The sequence below is a fragment of the Scaptodrosophila lebanonensis genome, unplaced genomic scaffold (genome assembly GCF_003285725.1).
Source record: "Scaptodrosophila lebanonensis strain 11010-0011.00,11010-0021.00 unplaced genomic scaffold, SlebRS2 tig00000129-arrow-arrow-pilon, whole genome shotgun sequence".
NCBI lineage: Eukaryota > Metazoa > Arthropoda > Insecta > Diptera > Drosophilidae > Scaptodrosophila > Scaptodrosophila lebanonensis.
In genome coordinates this window covers 409,058-431,262 of record NW_022060583.1, presented here as the reverse complement: position 1 = coordinate 431,262, position 22,205 = coordinate 409,058, and the positions used below count along the sequence as shown (strand labels likewise).

The 22,205-nt window shown below is 39.0% G+C and overlaps 5 protein-coding genes across 10 annotated transcripts; 3 read left to right on the top strand and 2 right to left on the bottom strand.

Annotated features, from left to right (window-relative positions):
- Positions 1-903: 903 nt before the first annotated feature.
- LOC115628802 (protein shifted) lies at positions 904-16,355 on the top strand. 5 transcript variants are annotated; one of them, XM_030525014.1, is made up of 8 exons: positions 904-981; positions 11,233-11,657; positions 11,878-12,135; positions 12,229-12,372; positions 14,242-14,430; positions 15,553-15,648; positions 15,717-15,914; positions 15,973-16,355. In XM_030525014.1, the coding sequence occupies exons 2-8, from the start codon at positions 11,237-11,239 to the stop codon at positions 15,993-15,995; spliced, it is 1,329 nt and encodes a 442-aa protein (XP_030380874.1). In that variant the 5' UTR covers positions 904-981; positions 11,233-11,236; the 3' UTR covers positions 15,996-16,355. The 5 variants fall into 5 exon arrangements, with proteins under 5 accessions (XP_030380874.1, XP_030380873.1, XP_030380872.1 ...); XM_030525013.1 differs by having other exon boundaries at positions 14,230-14,430; XM_030525012.1 differs by having other exon boundaries at positions 12,229-12,423.
- LOC115628803 (5-demethoxyubiquinone hydroxylase, mitochondrial) lies at positions 14,605-16,648 on the bottom strand. Of its 2 annotated transcripts, XM_030525015.1 has the most exons (3): positions 16,539-16,648; positions 14,970-15,498; positions 14,605-14,911 (listed from the first exon to the last, which is right to left on the bottom strand). In XM_030525015.1, the coding sequence occupies exons 2-3, from the start codon at positions 15,489-15,491 to the stop codon at positions 14,753-14,755; spliced, it is 681 nt and encodes a 226-aa protein (XP_030380875.1). In that variant the 5' UTR covers positions 15,492-15,498; positions 16,539-16,648; the 3' UTR covers positions 14,605-14,752. The 2 variants fall into 2 exon arrangements, with proteins under 2 accessions (XP_030380875.1, XP_030380876.1); XM_030525016.1 differs by lacking the exon at positions 16,539-16,648 and having other exon boundaries at positions 14,970-15,577.
- A 106-nt stretch (positions 16,649-16,754) lies between these two features.
- Positions 16,755-17,330, top strand: LOC115628825 (UPF0184 protein CG14818). Its single transcript, XM_030525057.1, has 2 exons — positions 16,755-16,896; positions 16,972-17,330. The coding sequence occupies exons 1-2, from the start codon at positions 16,818-16,820 to the stop codon at positions 17,205-17,207; spliced, it is 315 nt and encodes a 104-aa protein (XP_030380917.1). The 5' UTR covers positions 16,755-16,817; the 3' UTR covers positions 17,208-17,330.
- Positions 17,241-19,393, bottom strand: LOC115628824 (WD repeat-containing protein 18). Its single transcript, XM_030525056.1, has 2 exons — positions 18,578-19,393; positions 17,241-18,506 (listed from the first exon to the last, which is right to left on the bottom strand). The coding sequence occupies exons 1-2, from the start codon at positions 19,343-19,345 to the stop codon at positions 17,355-17,357; spliced, it is 1,920 nt and encodes a 639-aa protein (XP_030380916.1). The 5' UTR covers positions 19,346-19,393; the 3' UTR covers positions 17,241-17,354.
- A 693-nt stretch (positions 19,394-20,086) lies between these two features.
- LOC115628837 (adenosylhomocysteinase) lies at positions 20,087-22,201 on the top strand. The gene is made up of 3 exons (XM_030525078.1): positions 20,087-20,246; positions 20,503-20,693; positions 20,993-22,201. Exons 1-3 carry the CDS (start codon positions 20,222-20,224, stop codon positions 22,073-22,075), a joined length of 1,299 nt encoding a protein of 432 aa, XP_030380938.1. The 5' UTR covers positions 20,087-20,221; the 3' UTR covers positions 22,076-22,201.
- The last annotated feature ends 4 nt before the right edge of the window (positions 22,202-22,205 follow it).

The window sequence follows — 22,205 nt, the reverse complement described above, 5'->3', positions numbered from 1 at the left end:
GGTGAATTCATTTCTACCAATTCGAAAAGTATAAGAACAATTATTTCAAAATTCAAGTTGGGTTTCAAGTGTAATTTAGGCTTATTAAAGAGTAAGAATGGATATACACACATAGATACATATTTATGGGCAGCCAAAAATTAAAAAACGACTTTAAAATGCAAGCGTTCTGCAACAAAACAAAAAGGAAATTCATGTTTCTCTTGTTTTTCATAAGTTGAATTCCCCAATATATGAGTGTGTTACAAGGTATATATAGAAACTCGTTTCTGTGCTGTTATTATTGCTTGCAGTCCAACTATGTGAATAAATATAAAAATATATCGCATGAATGTTAAAGTCGTTTCTAGGGCAACCAGGCAATACAGTACGCGAATTACAATGAAGATTCATAATATAATGAAACATTAATAATACTTCCTAATAATAATAATAATTTGTTCACGGATCATCACGGATCCATCCTATAGCAGTTATATTATAAAATATGCTTTGTCATAAACTTGGTCTAAATATGCGCCAAAGGAGGCCACACACCAAGTTCGGAGTCTGTAGCTGTTGTGGCTCAATAGTGCTCGGTGTTCACCGGACAGACAGGCGGACGGATAGACATTCTATGTATATCGATTTGTATCCTTATGTTGAGATTATTCATAAGAGCACACAATAAACTAAAGTAATTAATTATAATAATTGGCAACACGTTCCTTTTTATTTAATCGGCAAGTTTCTGTGGATTGTAAATAATAAATTGTCGGACAATTGAATTGCATTATATAACAGTCAGCTTTGGAGCGAGGGTTTAAAGCGGTGCCAGCCTAGCAGAGCCCTTAGAGATGGCAACGCCAAAGCAGTATTACGAGCCTCTGACCATCGGAGCTGGTCGCCGGCTTGGCGAGTCGAAGTTTTACCAGCGAGCGATATAGACGCGAGGTCCCTCGATCGCGGCGGCAGTTATTAACTCATCAACGGTTTCGAACGGTACTGCGGCTTCCGTAAACAACTCTCTTGCCACTTGCTCAATACTCTGCCCGACTCGCTCTCCATCCCGCAGGCTGAATATCGTTCGTTATACTGGAAGCTTGCTTGCAACCGCTTTGCGACTTTATTTATTTACTTTTTTTTGTAGTTTTACTTAATTTATGTTTTAAATATTGGCAAAGTGATTCTGGGCCCGTATCTGTGTGTCCGTGTGTGTTTGACATTAAATGTTAATTTCAGTTGTGTTCATTGCCATTTTTGTGTGTGTTTCGAACAAAATATGCTAAAAAAGGCAATAAATAATGCCGCATCCATAAAATAGACAGTAAAAAAAGAAGGAAAAAATTGCGTATACGTAATTGCCAGAAAGTTAAAAATGTTGAAATTAAAATGCAAAAATGTCTTAGTTTTTATAAAACTGACGTATATGTATATAATAAGCCAGAGCTAAGCTTATTCGGATTGAAATGAAAACTTTAACTTGAACGATTTCTTATTTGTTATGTGTTGATTGATTTAGTCAACTTTAGACGCTATCTCTTATCTATCGATCGATCAATGTTGGAGCTTTCAATTAAAATACATATGTACATACATATGTACGAGTATGTCATAAGTGTTGTTTACTTGATTGGCTTCCTTCGATTGTATATTTGTATTTACATATTTGCGTTCACATACATACATACATATGTACATAAAATGAGCATTAATACATAAGTATGTACATACATACATACATACATACATATGCATTGTGCTGGACAATTTCTTTAGATATTCAAGCTGAGCAAAAATTCGAAATTATAAATCACTCTTGCTTATCTGCTTCACCTTATTTTGTGATTAATGGCAATCATGAACTTCAGACACGATCCTAATTTTATGCTGACCTTGAAGCTTCTCTCGTCAGTCGCCAGAGTCGATTTTGGCAACTGGAAATCTTATCGCGCCATATTCCAACACCCTTTTCCATAACAATTAGAAACAAGGATCGTTAACACTATAATTGCTGCTACTGGTCCACATGGCAACAAAAATTATTGGTGCCGCTTTGTCTCCTGAAGACGATTATACATACATACATACATACATACATATATAAGCCTGCATTGAATGCTGTACCTGTTCTCTGAATTGTGCCTCTTGTTGCCGATGTTGCTGTTGCTGTTGCTGTTGCCGTTGTTGTTGTCTCCGTTTTGGCGCGCTTAAAAGGCGTGAAAGTCACTAGCGTCGTTATTGTTGCCATTTGATTGCGAACGCTTCCCAACCGCTGCCGTTTTTACTGGCCATCATGCCTCTTACCATGTCCATGTTCTTGCCGGCCGGTCGCTTTGCCACTTGAATGCTTCCTGCAGAGTCGAATCAAAAAAAAAAAAAAAATGCTTTTTTTCTTCTCAAATAAAAAAGAACGAAAAGAGATGAAGATAGAACCATACAGTCCTCTTCACACAACTATGGTATACTCTAGATCAGGACAGGATCAGTTTAATAGACTTCTATATTCCATTCCCTCAGGTATATTTTATATAACAATTTTTGGCAGTCAAAAACAAAACTAAAATTGTATTTATTTTTGTCGTTAAGAAAAATAGCCGTGGAAATAATTCATTATTATTATTTTTTTTAAATGATAAACAATATGATGTTACGAACCGTTCCAAAAACCTGTATCAAAATTGAAAATATTTAGTGCCCATATCTTTATCTTTCAATTCATGGTCTTTATTATAGATATGGTCATATAACTTAATAATACAGCTTTTATATTCAATTGTTTCGACACCCTCATGCGAAATTTGCTGTCTTCAGATCCTGGGGAGTCTCTGCGATCGAGAAGAACATAGCTGGATTAACTCTCATTGACTCCATTACTTTCCTCCCTTATGTGTGACAAATATCGCTGCCCAATACATATTGCCCATAGCCCTTTGGATGCAGAGTATAAAGATGGTTTGCAAAACTCCTTGGCTGGCTGTCTCATGCACACAGACACACACACACGCACGCACACTTACGCGCGCACGCACACAATCTAACAACATCAACATCATCGATTCTGTGAAGCAGCTTCTGCATCTCCGCACCTCTGCCCCTCTCCAAAGGTAGGTGCCAGCGGTGGCACTTGAGCCCACTCGGAGACACTCGTTATTGGTCGTCTTTGCGTCTCCGTTGTTCGTTGTCCGTCCTCCGGCGTCCGGCGTGGCTTTTATATCCAGCACTTCATAGCTAGACACATGGACATGAGTATTCGATTTATTACAGTTCTTAAATGCAGAGTACACCTACTTTGTAGGTGCGCCTGATAGTTCTCTTACGCTATGCTATAGTTTCGGTTCGGGAACGCAGCTGAGAAACATCGGCATAAATATATTATATGTTCTTTATCTGAAGGCAAAGTTTGCGCGATTTAGGAATGACTTTCATTTTACTTCTAAAGAAACTTTGAAAAGTCTCGTTTTTTTTCCCATTTACATAAATCCCGCGTCAGTTTATGACTTTGGCTTTTAGCTTCTAATTGTTAGAGGAACTATTAAAATATATATTTCATATTTCTGGGAATTTGAAAAGTTTGGTTTTTTTCCCATTTACATAAATCCCGCTTCAGTTTGTGACTTTGGGTTTTAGCTTCTAATTGTTAGAGGAACTATTAAAATATATATTTCATATTTCTGGGAATTTAAATTATTGCATAATATAGCTGTAATAATTCTTTAGAAAGCCATTAACTACCCGCATTGAACAATAATGTACGTGTTTACCAAATCAACATATATTTGGTTCCATTCGATTTCCAAGAAAGTTGATTTTTGTTTTTTTAATCAAACAATATTCTTATAAAATATAATATTTTAATGAAGCGACATTATTAACGGTTGTTAGGGTAAGCATAATAACTTGTTGAGCTCGCATATGAAACTATACAAATCTTTCAATTTGCTGGAACCAACATATTCTATACATATATATCAATATATTGCCAATATATACCACGTTTAAACCCATTTTATGTATAAAAACCTCTTTTGAAATCTTTAAATTGTTAGGTACACAAATGTGTATATTGTAAATGACATATGATGAATATAATGACTTATATTCTAAACAGAAATATAATTGTAATACTTTGAAGTCCTGCCTAATGATTTGATACGCCTTTCATATACGATTCATTGGTAGTGGTGTTCTAAATTAAATGAAACTCAGGGTATTTCAAATTTCAATACTTCGTACTTCGGATTTCTGATCGCTTCTACTATACTGAACTGCCAAAGTATTTGTTGAAGGTGTTTTTAGTGTGATTGCTCGCTTGAACTTGTGAGTGTGTGTGTACATACATATATATGTGTGATGTATCGGGCAAATAACGCTTTATAGAGCTGACTACGACTACAAGTATAGACTCTGAGCGGTGGCCAGAGAGGAGGGTCAGGCAAGTGTACCATTTGACATCCTTCGATGATGATAACTCCTTCCCCCCTTCGTTTTAGTATATAGATTTCCTCTGATCAGCGCTACTTTTTTTTTTCTATATAGTACAAATATGCACTGCCATGTGACATATATATGTATATATGTATTATATATGTGTGTTGTATATGTATCATTATTATTACTGACCAGTGCTCAAGTGCCAGTGCCAGTGCCAGTGCCTTAGCAGCAGTCGAGTATGTATGTATGTATGTATATGTATTCCAACACATATATACATAGCTGTCTGTCCTCTGTCCAGTTATTGGTCTCCGTCTATACAATTGTTTGTATGTATGTGTGCATGGGTGTGTCTGTGTGTGTGTGTGTGTGTGTGTGTGTGTGCGTCGGCTGCCACTGTCTGTCGCTCGCTGGACTGGGACTTGGAACAATCATGAAGAAGATACAAGACGGGCAGCAAATGCAGCTTCTTGTTCTCTTTTTTTCACATATCATCGTCGCTTATTTGTTGTAGTTCTAGTTGTTGTTGTTGCTGTTGCTGCTGCTGCTGGTGCTGTTGGTTCTTTATTTTCTTGGTAACAAGGTGTGAGAAAGGCAATAATCGTAAAGAGCTAACAAATTGTAGTCGTTGTTCTGATTGTTGTTCTTGTTGTTGTTGTCTTTATTTCTTATTTCTTTCTTTCACGCTAAAAAGTTAATCGAATGCCCCCTTCTGTCTGTCTGTCTGTCTGTCTGTCTGTCTTCGCTCGCTCTTCCCCCTCTCCGAGCAATTACAATACCTACTTTGTCTCCTGACTTCTTCATTCGTTGTTCTATTTAGTCTCAAAGACCGAGTGGACAATACACCTGGTCCCTGGCTCCTGTGGTCACGACACGCCCCCCTGCCGTTTGTTTGCACCATATATTGTTGTTTTTATTGCTTTTTATTATTATTATTGTTGCCGCTGTTGTTGTTGGTGTTGTTGTCACCCTATTGAAGGCCCCATTGAGCTACTGCTTATCATTCTGAGATCATTGAATAGCAATGGGAATGAAGTGAGGAGCGAGCGATCCAATCCGCCAATTAATTGAATGACATTATATTTAGGGTATTTCTAAAAGTGGCAGATCCTTTTATGTACCTGCATAGTCCCATAGGACCACAATTAGAGCAACATCTATTTGACAATTATTAAATTATATAGTAGCATTGGAATTGTTCTATCATGTGTTCTGTCATGTGAATGACAAATTGTTTGTTCCTTTCTATTCCGATTGCTTCATCGAATCTGTTCATTTTCAGTTCGTTACTTTTATACAAGCGGCAAATTGAAGTTTCTTTCAGACTATATCCCATATAAGCCGATTTGAATATTGCTGACCTAATGACACTAGACGATAAAATAAACTCAAGGTCAGCATTTAAGGTCTAGTAGAAAACTCCGCTTCTAAAAATCGAAAACTGTTAACACCATATCTAGTCTAGTACCAGTATAACGTCATAAAGCCTTGAGATATTAATAGAAAAACCAAAACGTGCTCATATGTCTTTCAATTTTCGTTTTCTGGCTGTTGTTTTGTTTACTCGCCAATAATTTTGAAAGCAGCGTTCCAAAATATTTTGAAGTCTAAATTAGTTGTCTACTAGTGATCAACGTTTATAAATTGATAGCAATTCAGGCCGCATACGAGTATATGGAAATTGATCTCCATTTATTTCAATTCACTGCGATATATTTCGCATTTATATCATAAAACGCAATTAGTTTTCATGTTTTTCAATTGCCTGCCCGTGCGTCGCTTATCAATTAAGCCTATGCGCATATTTCCACGAAATGAAAATCAACGCAGAACATACGAAATACCCTTGTTGAGCTCTTAAGATATTGCATTAAAAGTGATTAGCCCTGCTTATGACACAATTTATTGTGTAAGCTCCTATAAATACAAGGAGGACAGTTTTAAACCCCGCACCCGCTGTCCAAGTAGAAAATTAAATAGTGTCGAAGTATTTTCGATCAGAACCAATATAATGGCAGAAAAATTCCCCCAACTACGGCATTTTTTGTTGAGCAACTAATAATTATTGTGGGACTTAATCATCTTGTATTCCCACTTTCCCACTTTCCCAAGTGGAACGGAATATATCCACAACTGCCTCCTTTTCTTAATGCCCCTTATTTTCTTTGAAATTGCAAACTATTCTTCTGCAAATGCGAATTCTGGAAATGAGAAATAAGCGAATTCCGTTTCCGTGTAAGTGAAATAGCGCAAAAGAGCTATTGGGTTGATATCCGTGAAGGGGGAGACTCCTTTATTTCCCAAGGCCTTTGTCCATTTCCATTTCGAAACTCGCCTTTAAACATACGAGCATTGGATGAATGAACACCCACTCTCGCAATGCGATTCGACATAATGAATCCATTTTAATTATAGTAATTGACTTAAAGCGAGCTCCCTTTGATCTTGCTTGTGTGACCTTTCACATTTAAATGAAATGGAAGGAAGATTTCATTAAATATTTGGCAGATTTTCTTATGAACATGATTCACGAATGTGAAAAATGCTTGTAATTCATCAAAACATTATTTTTTTTTTTAATTTAAATCCATTCAATTAAGGAACTCATCTGCCTAGTATTTCAGTCATAGAAGAGATTCTAGAAACTGCATCACAGATGCGTCAAAAATGATTCTTACAGAGGCTTGGTTGGATCTTAGTGTTGCCTGGTGTTGATGGTCCTGCCATCGTCCTAGCTACGACTAAAGGAAACTTCTGGCTTCTTTAAATTTCTTTCCTTCTCCAATTAAGCAGCTGCTGGGCAGTACCTTTTAAGTTCTTAATATAAATTCTTAATATATTTGTTCCTAGATCGGTTATATACTATATAGCGATTGGTTTGCCAATTTGTAATTTAATCTGGGCGCAAATGGTCACGTGATCGTCGGATAGTGCGATCGCTCGATCACCTCATTGGTTTTGCCAATTTAATTTCAGTTGATGTTTGATGGAGCAGATCCGAATTTAATTGTGTAGGGAATTGAAATGAATTGCGAAACAGTTAAGGAAAACAAAACAACAAAAAAAAAACACAAAAAATACAAAAAGTAATAATACTGATGCATTGAACATACGATATTTCCATTAAGGCCGTCTTCTTAGTAAGTTTCGTGCCATTCCTTATTTGTGTGTCGGTGTGTGTGTGTGTGTTTTACTTAAAGCTACATGTCATTATCTCAAAAGTAATTCCTCATAATCGCCATGTTTGATCTTATTAAGACACCTTAACTTGTTTTCTTGGTCATCATCTTCCTGCCTCCGTCTCCGCCTCCGCCTTGGCGAGCCATCACGTCACGCCCCCCTAAACGCCCCGCAACTCCCGATCATCTGCACGCTGCGGCTCATTCATACATACAGTATGTAGGTACGCGTAATGGTTTGACAGTCGGCTGTCCGGATGGCCGGCTGTCTGGCTGGCTGGCTGGCTGGATGGTCGGTCCCATCGTCTTAATGTCTGGCACTTGTTCGCCTGGTTTTTCATTTACGTTAAATTTCTGCTGTGGCCGTTGCTGTTTGCCGTTTATCCCCTGTCCGTGTTGTTGTTATTGTTGTTGCTGTTGCTGTTGTGGCAGCAACAGCCTGCCCCCCGTTGACTCTGTTGGGCAACTTCACACCAAGCAAGTGCTAACGACTCTGTACCTGCTCTCTGGCTCTTTATCAACTGCTGCTGCACTTTTCGACCAGCCACCGAACGACGCGTCAATTTGTATATGTATGCATGCATGTATATGTATGTATGTACTTATATCCATATGTACATACATTTGTGTGTATGTGTGTGTCACATATTCCGAACATTTGTGCAGAGTTTTATGCCCACAGAGAGGCCTTGGATACAACCAAGGGGCCAAAGGGTATGCTCGTTAGACCAGATACTACACACATATATAACTATACTACAAGTAGTATACCCATATGTATGCATGGCCGTAGCGAGGGAGGTGCAAAGCGGGCAGCTGCACCCCCCCTAGATTCTGAACGGATCAAAAATATTGCAGATCTGATTTTGAATTTGTGCCGCATTGTACAAAAATCACGAAAAAATACATCCATTTTATGGCTACGGTTAATTTATCAGCTAGATTGCTATGAAGATATAATGTTGAGAATATATACCTATATATATGTATATATGGGCATGAAAATATTGTGTTAATATGCTCAACTTATAACTCTTGACTAGCCCTATATTTAGTGCTAAGGTTGATTTTGGGCAACGGCACAAACGGGGCAAATAAGTTGTTTTTCCGGCCAGCAGTTCGCTGATTTTATGGAAACCTGAGGCAATATATATTAATGCAACTAATTCTAAAACGTTGTGCATTATTGTCTCTTAAAAATAGTTTTGGTATAACAGTTCAGAGAATGCAGTTTCAGTTCTGAACTGTCGAAACAAAATGATTTTAGATTTCTTTATCAGCCATAACGTTCTTTTGATAACTGTCCCGACCCCAGATACGGCTCCCATTCCATTTTAGCTTGTAAAAAATTCTATTCAACTGAGAAGCATACGAATTCTTTTTAGAAAATTTACTAGAGTTGGTACTATAAATTGATTTTCAAACTGAGAGCAACACCCATTAGAAAAATTACATATTTTTCTCCCCAGTGTTATTTATCTAGATTTCAATCATTTTAAAGTATACACGAGTATATACAAATTTATCATTTATGTAAGAAAACATAATTTCAAATTCTTAAATTTTACACTCTCGATGTCGCACGTTACCAAATTTATATTAGTTCCACGATCACAAATCTTCTTATTTTTAGCAAGTTTTTTTTTTCATTTTATTGCATTCGAAATTTCCCTATTTTTCCATATTTTTCATGTGTTTTTTGTATAGTGGAAATAATTTTATAGTAAAAAATCGGCCAAAAAAATCTTGTAAAATTTTAAGTAAAAAATTCATAAACTAAAAAAACACAAACTCCAGTCCTTCTCTCACATAGGCGAATAATTCCGGTCAACTGAAATGTCGAACCGATCTCTTGTAGCAGGAAATTTTCGTTAGGATATCTATCTATTATCTTTTTATACTCTGTACATGAAATGTACAAGAGTATATTAGGTTTGCGCGAGCTGAAAAATGTAACAGGCAGAAGGAGGCATATATATTCTTGATCAGCATGACAAGACGAGTCGATTTAGCCCTGTCTGTCTTTCTATCCGTCTGTCCGTCCGTCCGTCCGTATGATCACCTAGATCTCAGAGACTATAAGAGCTAGAGACACCAAATTGCACAAAGATGCCTTATGTGTGTACGCTATACGAGTTTGTTTTATTTTTTTGATTTCCCCCCCCACTTCCCCCCTATGGGGGTTTTCCCGATTTTCCATTCGTATAATCGCCTATATCTCGGAGACTATAAGACCTAGGAACACCAAATTTTAGTCCAAGATGCCATGTGTGAATACGCAAAAAATGTATATTTTGGAATTTCCCTCCCTCCCCCCTCTCCCCCCTCAAATGTGATTTTCTCTAACTCCCGTAATTCTTGGAATTTCGAAATAAAATTTTGCAAATACCCCCAGTTGGTTATTATGTGTCTGTATGCCAAGTTTCACTATGATATACCGATTTAACAAGAAGTTATAGCCATAAATATATTTGCTGCTGCAGCGCTGCTCAAGCGCTGCCCGCGGCTGTTGTTGATGTTGCTGTTTAGTTGACTGCGAAAATGCTTACACAGACACAAATAGACGCGCATAAACATAGACGCAATTGCTTGGTATATGTGCAATTATATACCCTTTACGTGAGTTCGAATACCGAGAAAGGTAAAATCGATCAAATTTTTTTAAATTTTCTTATTTTTTTTTTTTTCTATAATTATTGTAAACATATGTACAGAGTATTTCAAAGTCGGGACACCCGACTTTAGCTTTTTTACTTGTTTTTTTTGTTTATGCTTTTTGAATAAAATATAGTTTTCAAAAATAAATTAAAAGAATTCATTTCTAGATCAATATTCTTGAGTGCACACAAAAGCATAGACAGATATGTTGATTAGAAATATATTCGAAGTTAGATCTGTTAGAATTCTTTTGGTTGCTGTACATTCACAACAATCTAGTAGATCTTTTTACCCTTTTGGGACAGAGTTATACAGACGATCTTAGCCTACAATGGCTAAACATCTTACTTCCGAGTCTGTAATCTGCCAACAAGAAATAAATTTATTAATTTTTACATGTGTTTGTTCAGGAAGGGCGGCCAAAAAAGAGCATGTTAACTATTTGGTAAGAAAACATAAAGAAACAAAAATTTGATCCTGCAAAATGTATACAAAATATTAAATTTGGTTAAGGTAGTTTAAAAAAGTTTTTTTTTTGAGATTTTTAGAAAATTAGAGCCATTGGAACTCAGATGTACAAACAGACAGGTTCGGCTGAAATCAATCAAGATATATTAGAATCCCAATAGACTTTCATTCTTTTTTAAGTGCGGTCGCAAGCTTTCGAGATAGAGATAGATGTGTATGCAATGAATATAAAGTTCCCTTAAAGTTTGTGGAATTTTTCAATATTCGCAATTCAGGAAGAATATAAAAGCAGCCAGATAAGCAAACACAATCGCATTGCACTTATATTCCATCAGCGGGCAGGGGGAGGAGGAGGCGTTGTGCTTTAGCAATATCCCTAATATGCGAACAGAGGCTGAATTCCGTAGCAGCCAAGAAGTTATTGTATGTCTTTGTTGCCTCTATTAATTTTCTTGTGATCTGTTTATTTTCTCTCGCCCATCCCCAACCCCACCATCCCGTTCTGATTGATTAGAAATATGCCACAGCACAGCTTTGGATGTTTTTTCAAGTGGTTCTATGTGGTACTGATTGTGCAGACTTTGCTGTGCATTGGACAGCTCGAGTGTCGTCAGCATCAGCATCGAAACAACAACAACAACAACAATAACAACAATAGACGATCAGGAGATTATGCAGACGGGGGCAGCTCCGAAGAGAATCACAATGCCAGCGATGGATTTGACTTTATAGAGAACGATAGCAGCGCCGCTGGCAGCTTTGGAAGCGGTACCCATGGTCATGGGCATGGTAATGGCAATGCCAATGGACATGGTCATGGAAATGGACAGCGTCGTGGCCAGCGCAAGCGTCAGCAGAGCAACAACAATCGCCACAATCGCATGGAAGAAAATGGCATCTCATTGTGGATCAATGAGCAGCAGCTCAAGATGCTGAGTGGTTAGTAAATATTGTAACTCCAACTTCCTCTGAGCTTACCTCACCATTGTAGAACGGAATAGCAAGAAATTTAATTCTTGCCCTAACATAGCTAAGAAGACTAGCTTCTAGATTACCTAAGTTGTATTTTATATTTTTCTCGCTTGCTCTTTTATTTGAAGAATTAATAAGTGTACTAAATCTTCCAATGACAACATGACATCCTCTTATCACATTGCAGCACTCTACTTTCCGCAGGGCTATTCGGACCGCATCTATGCCATTCACAACAGCCAGGTGTCTGACGATTTGCGTGATACCACGTTCTACAACTATCTGGTGATACCATCCGAAGTAAATTATGTGAACTTTACCTGGAAATCCGGCCGGCGCAAGTACTTCTATGATTTTGATCGGCTTCAAACACTGGACGATAGCATCTTGAAGGCGCCCACGTTGTCCATAAATAAGAAGGGCCGTATACCGCAGGAGCAGAAAAGTAAGTACAGACATGTAACATGAACTGGTTTTCGGAAAACATGCCCAATACCAATGTTTTTGATTTGCCCTTCTGCATATCTCTCTAAGCTAGATTTTAGCATATTCCTGCCCTGCACTGGAAACAGCTCGGGCACAGCATTGTTCAATGTTGGGCTAAAGATACAAAACCGTAAGCACAGACCGCTCCCGGGCACACCCATACGTCTCAACTTCAAAAAGGAATGCGCACATAGAGGTGTGTATGATATAGACGCTTCCAACCCTACTTCACTAACAACTTTGCAAGGTAGTGTATATGAAAAGTCAATAAATGCTTTATATGTATCAATTGAGTTTAATTACTTTTATGCTATCGCTAGAGTTACACATACATACCTACATCCAAATCTCCTCTACATACATATCACTCGTTTACACGTTCATCTTTCTCGTTCATACACACATACATACATACAGAGAGTGTTTATATAATTGTTAAAATTATATTAATTTTTAATAGTTTCATTCTTTGCATTTTTAGGAAAAAAATATTCCCCAGAAAGTAATAAAACAAATAAAATTTGCATTCTATTTATCTAAATAATGCTTATTTTAATGTACATACCATGCTACCAGTTTTTCTTCAATTGCAAATTTTAAACTATCCCATAAATCTTTTTCCATGGTACAAAAATTTCAATTAGGAATTATGTTAATCGGAGCATACCCAGAAAATACAAAAATGTCAAGCCTATAGGCAAATGGCCTTAAAACAAAGGACTTTCAAAATATGTCCCATATCTCTCGTAGCTCCATAGTCGGAAAAACATTATTTATTTTTGTAATGTTTAACTAGCGTCTTGATGTAAACAATCTTCTCAACATGAAGAATTATAGAACAAATTGAATTGAATTGAATTATAATTATACGATGCCCGTTCTCCCTCCTCTTTACTTTGATTGCATTCAACAAACAAATCTAACAATTTCATTAATATTCATTATTTTTATGTGACTATTAAAATTGTCGTTGTTATTACAACGTATGTATGTATGTACAAAATAAGTAGCAGTATTACATCAGTATTTCATCAAACATCATGTTTATTGAGGAAATTAACATTTCATCATTAACATGTATATAAAAGACAGTAAAAGCTGTGCAGAATCCCATATTATAGGTATTTACATATTTGATCTCCGTGGTAAAATGAATCTACCAGGCAAGTTAGCCATGGCGCAGATCCGTTATTCGGTGGGCATGACGTCACAATCTCTCCACTTTTACTCTCTTATGCTCTCATGTATAAAACTGCGCAAACCATCTAGAGGTGCTACTCTGTAAATAGTGGCAGCACTGTATATGTCGCGCGAAATTTGAAATCAAGTGTCGTTTTAATTTGTTGAATACTGCATCTGTGCGCAGAACAATATTTTCACAGAACATTATCATTATTTAACGGAGGTGCACTCAGAATGATCAACACTAAAGTACCCATGAATTACAAATGGTTTCTCTTTATTATAAATTACGATTTAAACCTATATACTTGTATATATAAAACAGTTTGTTCTGACTGATTGGTGATCAACGCACAGCCCAAACGGTAAGAACTATATACATAGATAGTGTAGGTTTTGGAAATTTTTCACTCTAAAGTGGGGAAATGGGGCTCACTAGTTTATAGGAAAATCCTGCAATTTGGGGCCTGAATAATTGGAGCTTTAACATTTCTTAACTTTTTATACCCTGCACCCTAGGGTAAAAGTGTATCCCAGTCAGATATGTAATTTTCTTTTTATATCATGTTTTACATATGGCCAGCTATATTGATTTCCATTTCAAATTTGATGTAATATTTATGCTCAAGACACTCTATGTGTGTATGCATGTACTCTTACATACAATATATGTATATCTTACCATTCCGATCTCTCATTTCACTTCTCGATCATTGTCTATTTTCAAAAAGTCTGTCTCTATGCAAATGACTAGTCCAATATCTATGTTGTATATATATTCAAACCCACACACACACACATACACATACACAAAAAACACTCTGAATGCCAAAAACAAAAAAACGATCGAACTAAACTAAAAAAACTTAAGCTCCCGATCCAGAATGCAGTTTGAAATGCGGAGAGAACGGATATTGCAACGAGCAGCACATCTGTAAGTGCAACGTCGGCTATACGGGTCAGTATTGTCAGACGGCCTTCTGCTTTCCCCAGTGCTTGAACGGCGGCAACTGCACGGCCCCATCGGTCTGTACCTGTCGCGAAGGCTACCAAGGCACACAGTGCGAGGGAGGTAAGTACCTGTTAGTTTTTCTAATCCAATTTTTCGCAACGAGAAAATGGAGTTCCATTTATGTTTGTTTATTGCTTTTGTTTCTGATGATTTCGATTTTCTGAACCTACAATTATTTTCGCATGAGTTTCGAAATCGTTTTGACCAGTCGTTCAGATATGGTGCAACAAAAGGTTATATAAGTACAAAAATTTTATATATTACACATTTATCTTTAATACTTATACCCTAAATGCTAAAAACGAAACAATTTGGGAGTTATATAGTAAGTATGTACACGAAAGGAGCCACAGCGTTGAGCAATCGGCAGATTGGAGCCAATTTAAATTTTCTTGGATATGGCTATGGCCGTCTTGCAGCCGATCTTGATGACTTCGGTCATTGCTTTGTAGAACGGTGCCTGTTCGGCACCACACTCGATGCCCGTATCGTGATGTTCCTGCTCTTCGTCGCGAAATTTCGTTATGGTCTCTAGCAGTTCCTGATCACAGAGAGGCCATTATTATTACAGATTTTAAAGTGTCTCCACTTTTGCTTACCTTGTCGGGATTGGGTGATTCCATGATTTGACGCAGCTGATCATTGTAATGCTCTACAATGACTGTTTCGACAGCTACTGTGCAGGCCATGGCCGCCTTTTCGCCCATGAGGGCCGTGCCGGCGCCCAACATAAATCCAGCCACATTCCAGATTGGTGTCATAATGGTTGGACGAACACGATGTTGTTGAATTAGATTCTCGAAACGCTTGCGATGGTCCTTCTCCTGCTCCCACATATGCTCAATAGTCTTACCCATGGGTCCGTTGCCCAGTATGGCCATTTGGCCGGCATAGATACGATCAGCGCCCAGTTCGCCGGCATGATCGACCCGTATGATTTCATCGGTCAGTGCATTAGCACGTGGCCGTAATGGCTGCTGCTTGTCTGTGGCAGCTGACTTTCCATCTGTTCCGCAAGCAGCCGTGGCAGCTCTATTGCTGCTTAAATGCACCCAACGGGCTGATGCTGCCGCCGTCAGGGTCAACCGTTGCCCAGGCGTCCTACAAATATTTCTGAGCATTGTTTAGCTGCAATAAAAAAAACGCGATAAGTTAACGATTTCTTACTTTTTCTGTGCGCAGGTATTTGCAAGGAGAAGTGCTTAAATGGAGGCAAATGCATACAAAAGGACACTTGCCAATGCTCAAAGGGATACTATGGCCTGCACTGTGAATATTGTGAGTTATGCTTGCCCTTTGTTTGACTAATTTTGTACATAGTTGTTATGTATTTTCCAATAATATAGCCAAATGCGTGATTCCCTGTAAAAACGGTGGGCGATGTATTGGCAATAATATGTGCCGGTGTCCGAACGGACTGCGCGGCGACCACTGTGAGATCGGACGCCGACAGCGTTCCACCTGCAAGTGCAAGCATGGCATTTGTGTGAGCAATAAAAAATGCAAGTGCCTGCCCGGCTTCTATGGGCGCCATTGCCATGGACGTAAGTGTGCCAGAGTCAGAGCTCCACATCCATCCCTAACATGTGTAATTTTCTACAGGCATTAAAACCTACACTCGCTGATCGCTGCCGTTGCCCTGGGCACTCAAATTCATACCCACATGTGACATGTACCATAAAAAATTACACAAAAAATAATAATTATTATAAACGACAACTACAACCACAGCTTTGCCGCCCCCGCATCGGGCATGGATGGCCAAAACTAGGAAGCAACGAATGCAATGCATTCGTGTCTTGTTTTTCAATACGCTCTATTGTAATATTAAACATATAATCACGTCGTTTTAACTTTTTATGAACTATTCTTATTTTTTTAAAAATAAGGAATGGAACGAAACAAAACATAATACTTATTGTGATACACATTTTTTTGTAATTTAAAATTCTTAAATAAAAACGGACTTAAGAAAACTGGCAAAACTGGCTAGCTATTTCACGACACTTTTTTATTATTATTATATGCAAGAATCCATTATACAGTATATCTCTATCATGTCATAAAAAATGACTACGTGCCGGCGTTAACGTTTATGCGGAAAACGAGCAATAACATTCACATACATATATCTGCGTTCAAATATCACGAATTTAAATTCAACTTACCTATTCAATTACGGACCCAACAAGTGAGCAAGCGAGCGGTGTTTATGTGCAAAATTTGTTTTATTTTAACAATTGGCACTCCAAAGACAAATTTTTGACAAATGAACAGCTGTTCGTGCAAGTGTATAGCAGTGCTGCCATTTCAGTGCGTATTTTCGATAGCTCCATTTTAGATGGCAATCGGAAAACAAATTCAGTGTAATTGACATCTCTATGTTCAATAGAATTTAAGTAGCTGGGAGTCAGCTGACTTGTCGTGCTCTAAACATCAACATAAATATGTCACCAAAGAATAACCACGATCCGACGTCCTCTGGCGACTCCAGCAACCAAAATGTACAGGAAGCCGATCTGCAGGGTAATATTAATAATGATTGTTGGATGTTGTACGTGTAATATGCATATGAGCTAATTGGTAGCTTGTCTTCGACAGAAATGGAGGAGGTAAATCAGAGTCTTGACGCCCTTAGTTGCGCCTTGGATGCGTTTGAGCAGCGTACCGACGATATAATGACTCAGCTTCGCGAGCTGCTGGACTCGAATCGTGAGATTCGCCGTCAGTTAGCGGAAGAGAAAAGCAGTGCTATCGAAGGAAAAGACGAATCCAACGATGATGATGAAATGATGGACAAAGAGGAGAATAATCTAAGAAAGTCCAGTGCTGAATAAATCATATTGTTTTTGTTTTGTTTGTACTATCTGTTTGTTTCAGTGCATGATATGCAAGCACAATTGTATTATTGGTTTATAAATTAAGAAAATACAAAATATAGCAAATTTACAGAAAATGTTCGAAGTTATTGTTTTTCATTAGAATTATTCAATTTGGCGAGATGGCTTAGCCTCTTTGTCGGTAGAAGCTTTATCTGGATCAGGTCTGTCAATAATGTACTTGTATGTGAATTCATACAACTTATTTGAGTACTGCTTCAGTTTCTTATTTTCCTTAATTAAGGCGTCGACATCGACGTCAGATGTGGATAGTTTTGTTGAAGAGGTTGCTTCTTTGCTGGTAGATAGTTCATCTGAAGTGGTGGTTCTAGGTGGACTTGGTAGCCTGCCCTTAGAAAAATGTGTATCACAAGTATTTGGCTTGGAGCCGAGAGGAATCTTAACTTTTGCTTTTTTACTGTTAGATGGACCAGGACATTGCTCAGTCTGATCTATTTCTTCACCGGAATCGGTCTCCATAAAGGAATCAGTCTCTGGCATTGATTTGGGAGACTTCTTGGCCTTCCTTTTTGTGCTACAACTTGGACCTAGATCAGCAATTTCTCCATCTGAACTTTTTTCATCGTCAACAGAAGCTATTTCTGCCACTTGGTTTCGTTTTTTCGCCCTCGCATTGTCAGCATATTTAGAGGTAGCTGTTTCTTCATCCGATTGGTTTTCATCGTCAACGACAGTCACTATTTCTTTATCTTGGTTGAGCTTCTTTGTCTTATTTTTTCTATTGCCAGCCCTTGTAGGTGGTTCAGATATTTCATCATCAGAATCGTCATCAGATTCTTCCTCAGCTTCTTCCTCAGCTTCGCTGCCTAGAGCATTGTTAAAGTAGTTTGTTGGATCGCCACCTAACTCAAAAATCAAGTCTTCGTCTCTATAATTATAAGTAGGAGTAGTACGACCGAGTGTACAATCTTCAGTAATGAGCAGCTCAATACACTCATCATCGTCCGGTGGGGTGATCATTCGCATTAACTTTTCAGCAAATAGTTGTGGATACTTAACCTCTGGTTGAAAGATTTTTGGAGTTATGAGACGAACTCTCAGATTAGTCACTGTACCGGTCTGTAGCATAGTCTTCAAAAGTTGACGACTTTCCACATGCCAAATGCACACTTGTTTGTCATCTCCGCCTGAGATGAGCTGCTGCGCATTTGAAGAAAGCGCCAAGCAAGTAACGGCCAGTCCAGCTGTGTGGCCTCCAGAAAATGACAGAATCTTGCTTTCCTCCACATGGTATTCCTGTGAAAATCAAGGTCCGCAGTTAACCAAAAGTAAATATTAATGTATGTACAAGAAATTCTATAACTCACTTTCATGCGTGGCACTCTTTCCAAATGGAATACATGTACGTGACCATCGTCCGTGCCCACAAACATGTGGGTCTCCAGCGGATCAGCGATCACACTGTGCAAAGCCAGTGGAAACACCACGGTCAGCAATAAGGTCCCAGTGGCTAGATCATAAATCTTGCAGCAGCGGTCCAAAGAAACAGTGTACATGTAGGAGCCCCGACCGCCCACTCCGATATGTACATCTGTTACGGTCAAGCCATGATCGTTGAAGCTGTACACCGGCGAGTTGGTCACGCTCTCGTCCATATCCATTGGAGTCACTGCATACGTTAAATTCCACATCAGCACTGCGCCATCTTTGCCGGCACTCACAAAATGCTCGCCGTTATCTGTGAAGCGCACAACGGTGATCTGCTGGTAGTGCTTATTGAGCACATTCAGCAAGCGCCCGGTGTTCATGTGCCAAATGTATAGAGACTCTTGAATACCGGCAACCAGAAATTCGCCGTCTGGTGTTAAAGCCAGCGCACTCACTCTACCCGGCACCACAAACCGAATGCTCGTCATTTGTTCCTGGCCATTGATGGGCCAGACGTGCAGCAACGGCTTCATGCTATTGGCTGCCATGATGTGATGGCGCCCAAGCATGCCAAGACTATTTGGCTGCATAGCGCCACCACCTTTATACTTCATCAGCTCCGTGCCAGTACGCAAGTCATGCACGGTGCATGTGGCGCGATCATTGTTGAAAGTGCTTGTGAACAAAACCTCTACAACTTCGCCCATTTTGAAACACACGTGCGGACGACAAATAAAATCAAAATCGAGTGCGCCGCTGTCAACTGGAGCCGGAAAACTAGCAAGCATGCCGATAGTATCGAAACAGTTTTTATAGCTTTAAAACTATCGATAGCACCAAATCTATTCCAAAATACTTACATTTCCGATTTTAAATGATTGATTACAATTAGTCTGCCAAAATAGAACTTCTTTCTGACAATTCCGTTATCTGATTTTGAAAATAATACAGTTTTATTTAATGATTTTATATTATTTATAAAAAGCAAATGTTGATACTTCGATCACAAAAAAGTTGAATGATCGATATTGTGAGTTTTGTGATTTTATTTTATTTTACTTTTTAATGGAAAATGTGCAATTTAATATTTTACAAAATTCTACATGCCGCATTTCCATTTCGGATAATAATTTCATTCAATTGTCTGGTGCATAGAAATAAATATAAGGAACTTATGGAAATATATTATTATGATAAAGGACCTGCGTTTTAACAAATAAATGTAGAAACAATTACGACTGTATAGAGCATTAAACTTCCTAATGGTACATTTTGCTATCAAATACAACATATCTAAATATTACTTTGGTATTAAGTTGTTTAATATTTCCAACCCAACCCACAGGCGTACAAAACAGCAGTCTTAGCGAACCACCACTGTACTTGCATCGATACTTTACGCTGGCATCGCTTAAAATCCACAACATTAAATCAAAATTATTCAGCTGCCGCTATTTCAGTGGTTGTGGTCTGGCCCGGTGGTACATTTCGTTGTTCCTTAAGTAGTCCTTTGAGTCTATTTAATAACACTGTAACTGATCCTGTCCTCATAGATTGCTTTTAATTGCACATATCTTGTCAATATGTCGAAGCCTGCATACAAAGTTGGTAAGTTAAAAATAGCCAAACTTAAAAGGCGCACATGGAATGTGAGGGCATGTGTTTGTTTAGTTGTGACCGGCACACACACAGACACACGCACACACTTTCTGAGGTTAAACGAGCACGTTGTCGTGTTATCCTCTCTAATATGTTCATAGATACATACATACATACAAGCATTAATGTGTATGTATGTATGTACATAAACCGCATTGTAATACATATGTACATTTGTCTGTCTTATCTCCGATTTATAAAACAGCCGATATCGGACTCGCAGAATGGGGGCGCAAGGCAATCATCATTGCAGAGAACGAAATGCCCGGGTTGATGGCGTGCCGCAAAAAATACGGCCCATCAAAGATCCTGAAAGGTGCTCGCATCACCGGCTGCTTACACATGACCGTACAGACAGCAGTGCTCATCGAGACGCTAGTGGAGCTGGGCGCCGAGGTAATATGATAAAGCCATGGCCACGGCTTGGCAACAGCAACGTCCGGGCTGCTTATCGACCTAAACATCGGCAACGTGCGCGTTTCCGTTATCATTTGTCTATTGTCAACTAAAACTGTCGTGGTCGTTGTTTTGTTTACAAAACAGCCGCTAAAGAAAAACGTGTTTTGTTTTTCGGTTGCCCACCACTGGGGGTCGAGTTCAAGTTCAAGGCACCGATTGGTCGAACGATAAGCCCATTGAATGGGCTTAACAAATAAACAATAGATGATATTGTCAACTAATGCTAATACTTTCAGGTTCAATGGTCCAGTTGCAACATCTTCAGTACGCAGGATCATGCTGCGGCAGCCATTGCAGCCACTGGTGTGCCCGTGTATGCATGGAAGGGTGAAACCGATGAGGAATATCTGTGGTGCATTGAGCAGACACTGGTTTTCCCCGATGGCCAGCCACTGAACATGATTCTGGACGATGGTGGTGATCTGACAAATCTGGTGCATGAACGCTTCCCGCAATATCTGAAAGGCATTAAGGGACTCAGCGAAGAGACGACGACAGGTGTGCATAATCTCTACAAGATGTTTAAGGAAGGACGTCTTGGAGTACCCGCAATTAATGTGAACGATTCAGTGACCAAGAGCAAATTTGACAATCTCTATGGCTGTCGTGAATCGCTTATCGATGGTATTAAGCGGGCCACCGATGTTATGATTGCCGGCAAGGTTTGCTGCGTCGCGGGCTACGGCGATGTAGGCAAGGGTTGTGCCCAGGCACTCAAAGGATTCGGCGGCCGTGTTATCATAACTGAAATCGATCCTATTAATGCACTACAGGCGGCCATGGAAGGGTACGAGGTGACCACAATGGAGGAGGCCAGCAAGGAGGCATCTATTTATGTGACCACCACTGGCTGCAGGGACATTATTACCGCCGATCACTTTTTGAATATGCCCGAGGATGCTATTGTCTGCAACATTGGACATTTTGACTGCGAGATCGACATCAGCTGGCTAAATGCGAATGCCAAGGAGAAGGTGAACGTGAAGCCGCAAGTTGACCGCTATACCATGTCCAATGGTCGCCATTTGATTGTGCTGGCCGAAGGTCGTTTGGTTAATTTGGGTTGTGCCCACGGACATCCCAGCTTTGTTATGTCCAACTCCTTCACTAACCAGGTGCTCGCACAAATCGAGCTGTGGACCAAATCGGCACAATATGCCGTTGGTGTACATGTTCTACCCAAGCTTCTGGATGAAGAGGTAGCTAGCTTACACTTGGAGCAGCTGGGCGTGAAGCTTACCAAGCTGACAGATGTCCAGTCTGCATATCTAGGCGTGCCAAAGACGGGGCCATTTAAACCCGACCACTACAGGTACTGAATGAGAGCTGCTACATCTTTGTATATGCAAGCGCATACATACATACATATAAATGTATACGAATATTTTTGTACGTGTGTATGGGGGTATAAAATAAAAATTGCACCAGACCTGCATTTTGTGTAATTTC

Excerpts from the sequence above, each read along its gene's own strand:
- LOC115628824 (XM_030525056.1), bottom strand. The coding sequence starts at position 19,345 with ATGGGCGAAGTTGTAGAGGTTTTGTTCACAAGCACTTTCAACAATGAT. Across the intron at positions 18,507-18,577 it reads AAAGAGTGCCACGCATGAAA|GAATACCATGTGGAGGAAAG; the intron begins GTGAGTTATAGA and ends TGATTTTCACAG.
- LOC115628802 (XM_030525010.1), top strand. The coding sequence starts at position 11,237 with ATGCCACAGCACAGCTTTGGATGTTTTTTCAAGTGGTTCTATGTGGTA. Across the intron at positions 14,431-15,552 it reads AGGCACACAGTGCGAGGGAG|GTATTTGCAAGGAGAAGTGC; the intron begins GTAAGTACCTGT and ends TTCTGTGCGCAG. Across the intron at positions 15,915-15,972 it reads TGGGCGCCATTGCCATGGAC|GCATTAAAACCTACACTCGC; the intron begins GTAAGTGTGCCA and ends AATTTTCTACAG.
- LOC115628803 (XM_030525015.1), bottom strand. The coding sequence starts at position 15,491 with ATGCTCAGAAATATTTGTAGGACGCCTGGGCAACGGTTGACCCTGACG. Across the intron at positions 14,912-14,969 it reads AATCACCCAATCCCGACAAG|GAACTGCTAGAGACCATAAC; the intron begins GTAAGCAAAAGT and ends CTCTGTGATCAG.
- LOC115628837 (XM_030525078.1), top strand. The coding sequence starts at position 20,222 with ATGTCGAAGCCTGCATACAAAGTTG. Across the intron at positions 20,247-20,502 it reads GAAGCCTGCATACAAAGTTG|CCGATATCGGACTCGCAGAA; the intron begins GTAAGTTAAAAA and ends TTTATAAAACAG. Across the intron at positions 20,694-20,992 it reads TAGTGGAGCTGGGCGCCGAG|GTTCAATGGTCCAGTTGCAA; the intron begins GTAATATGATAA and ends TAATACTTTCAG.
- LOC115628825 (XM_030525057.1), top strand. The coding sequence starts at position 16,818 with ATGTCACCAAAGAATAACCACGATCCGACGTCCTCTGGCGACTCCAGC. Across the intron at positions 16,897-16,971 it reads ACAGGAAGCCGATCTGCAGG|AAATGGAGGAGGTAAATCAG; the intron begins GTAATATTAATA and ends TGTCTTCGACAG.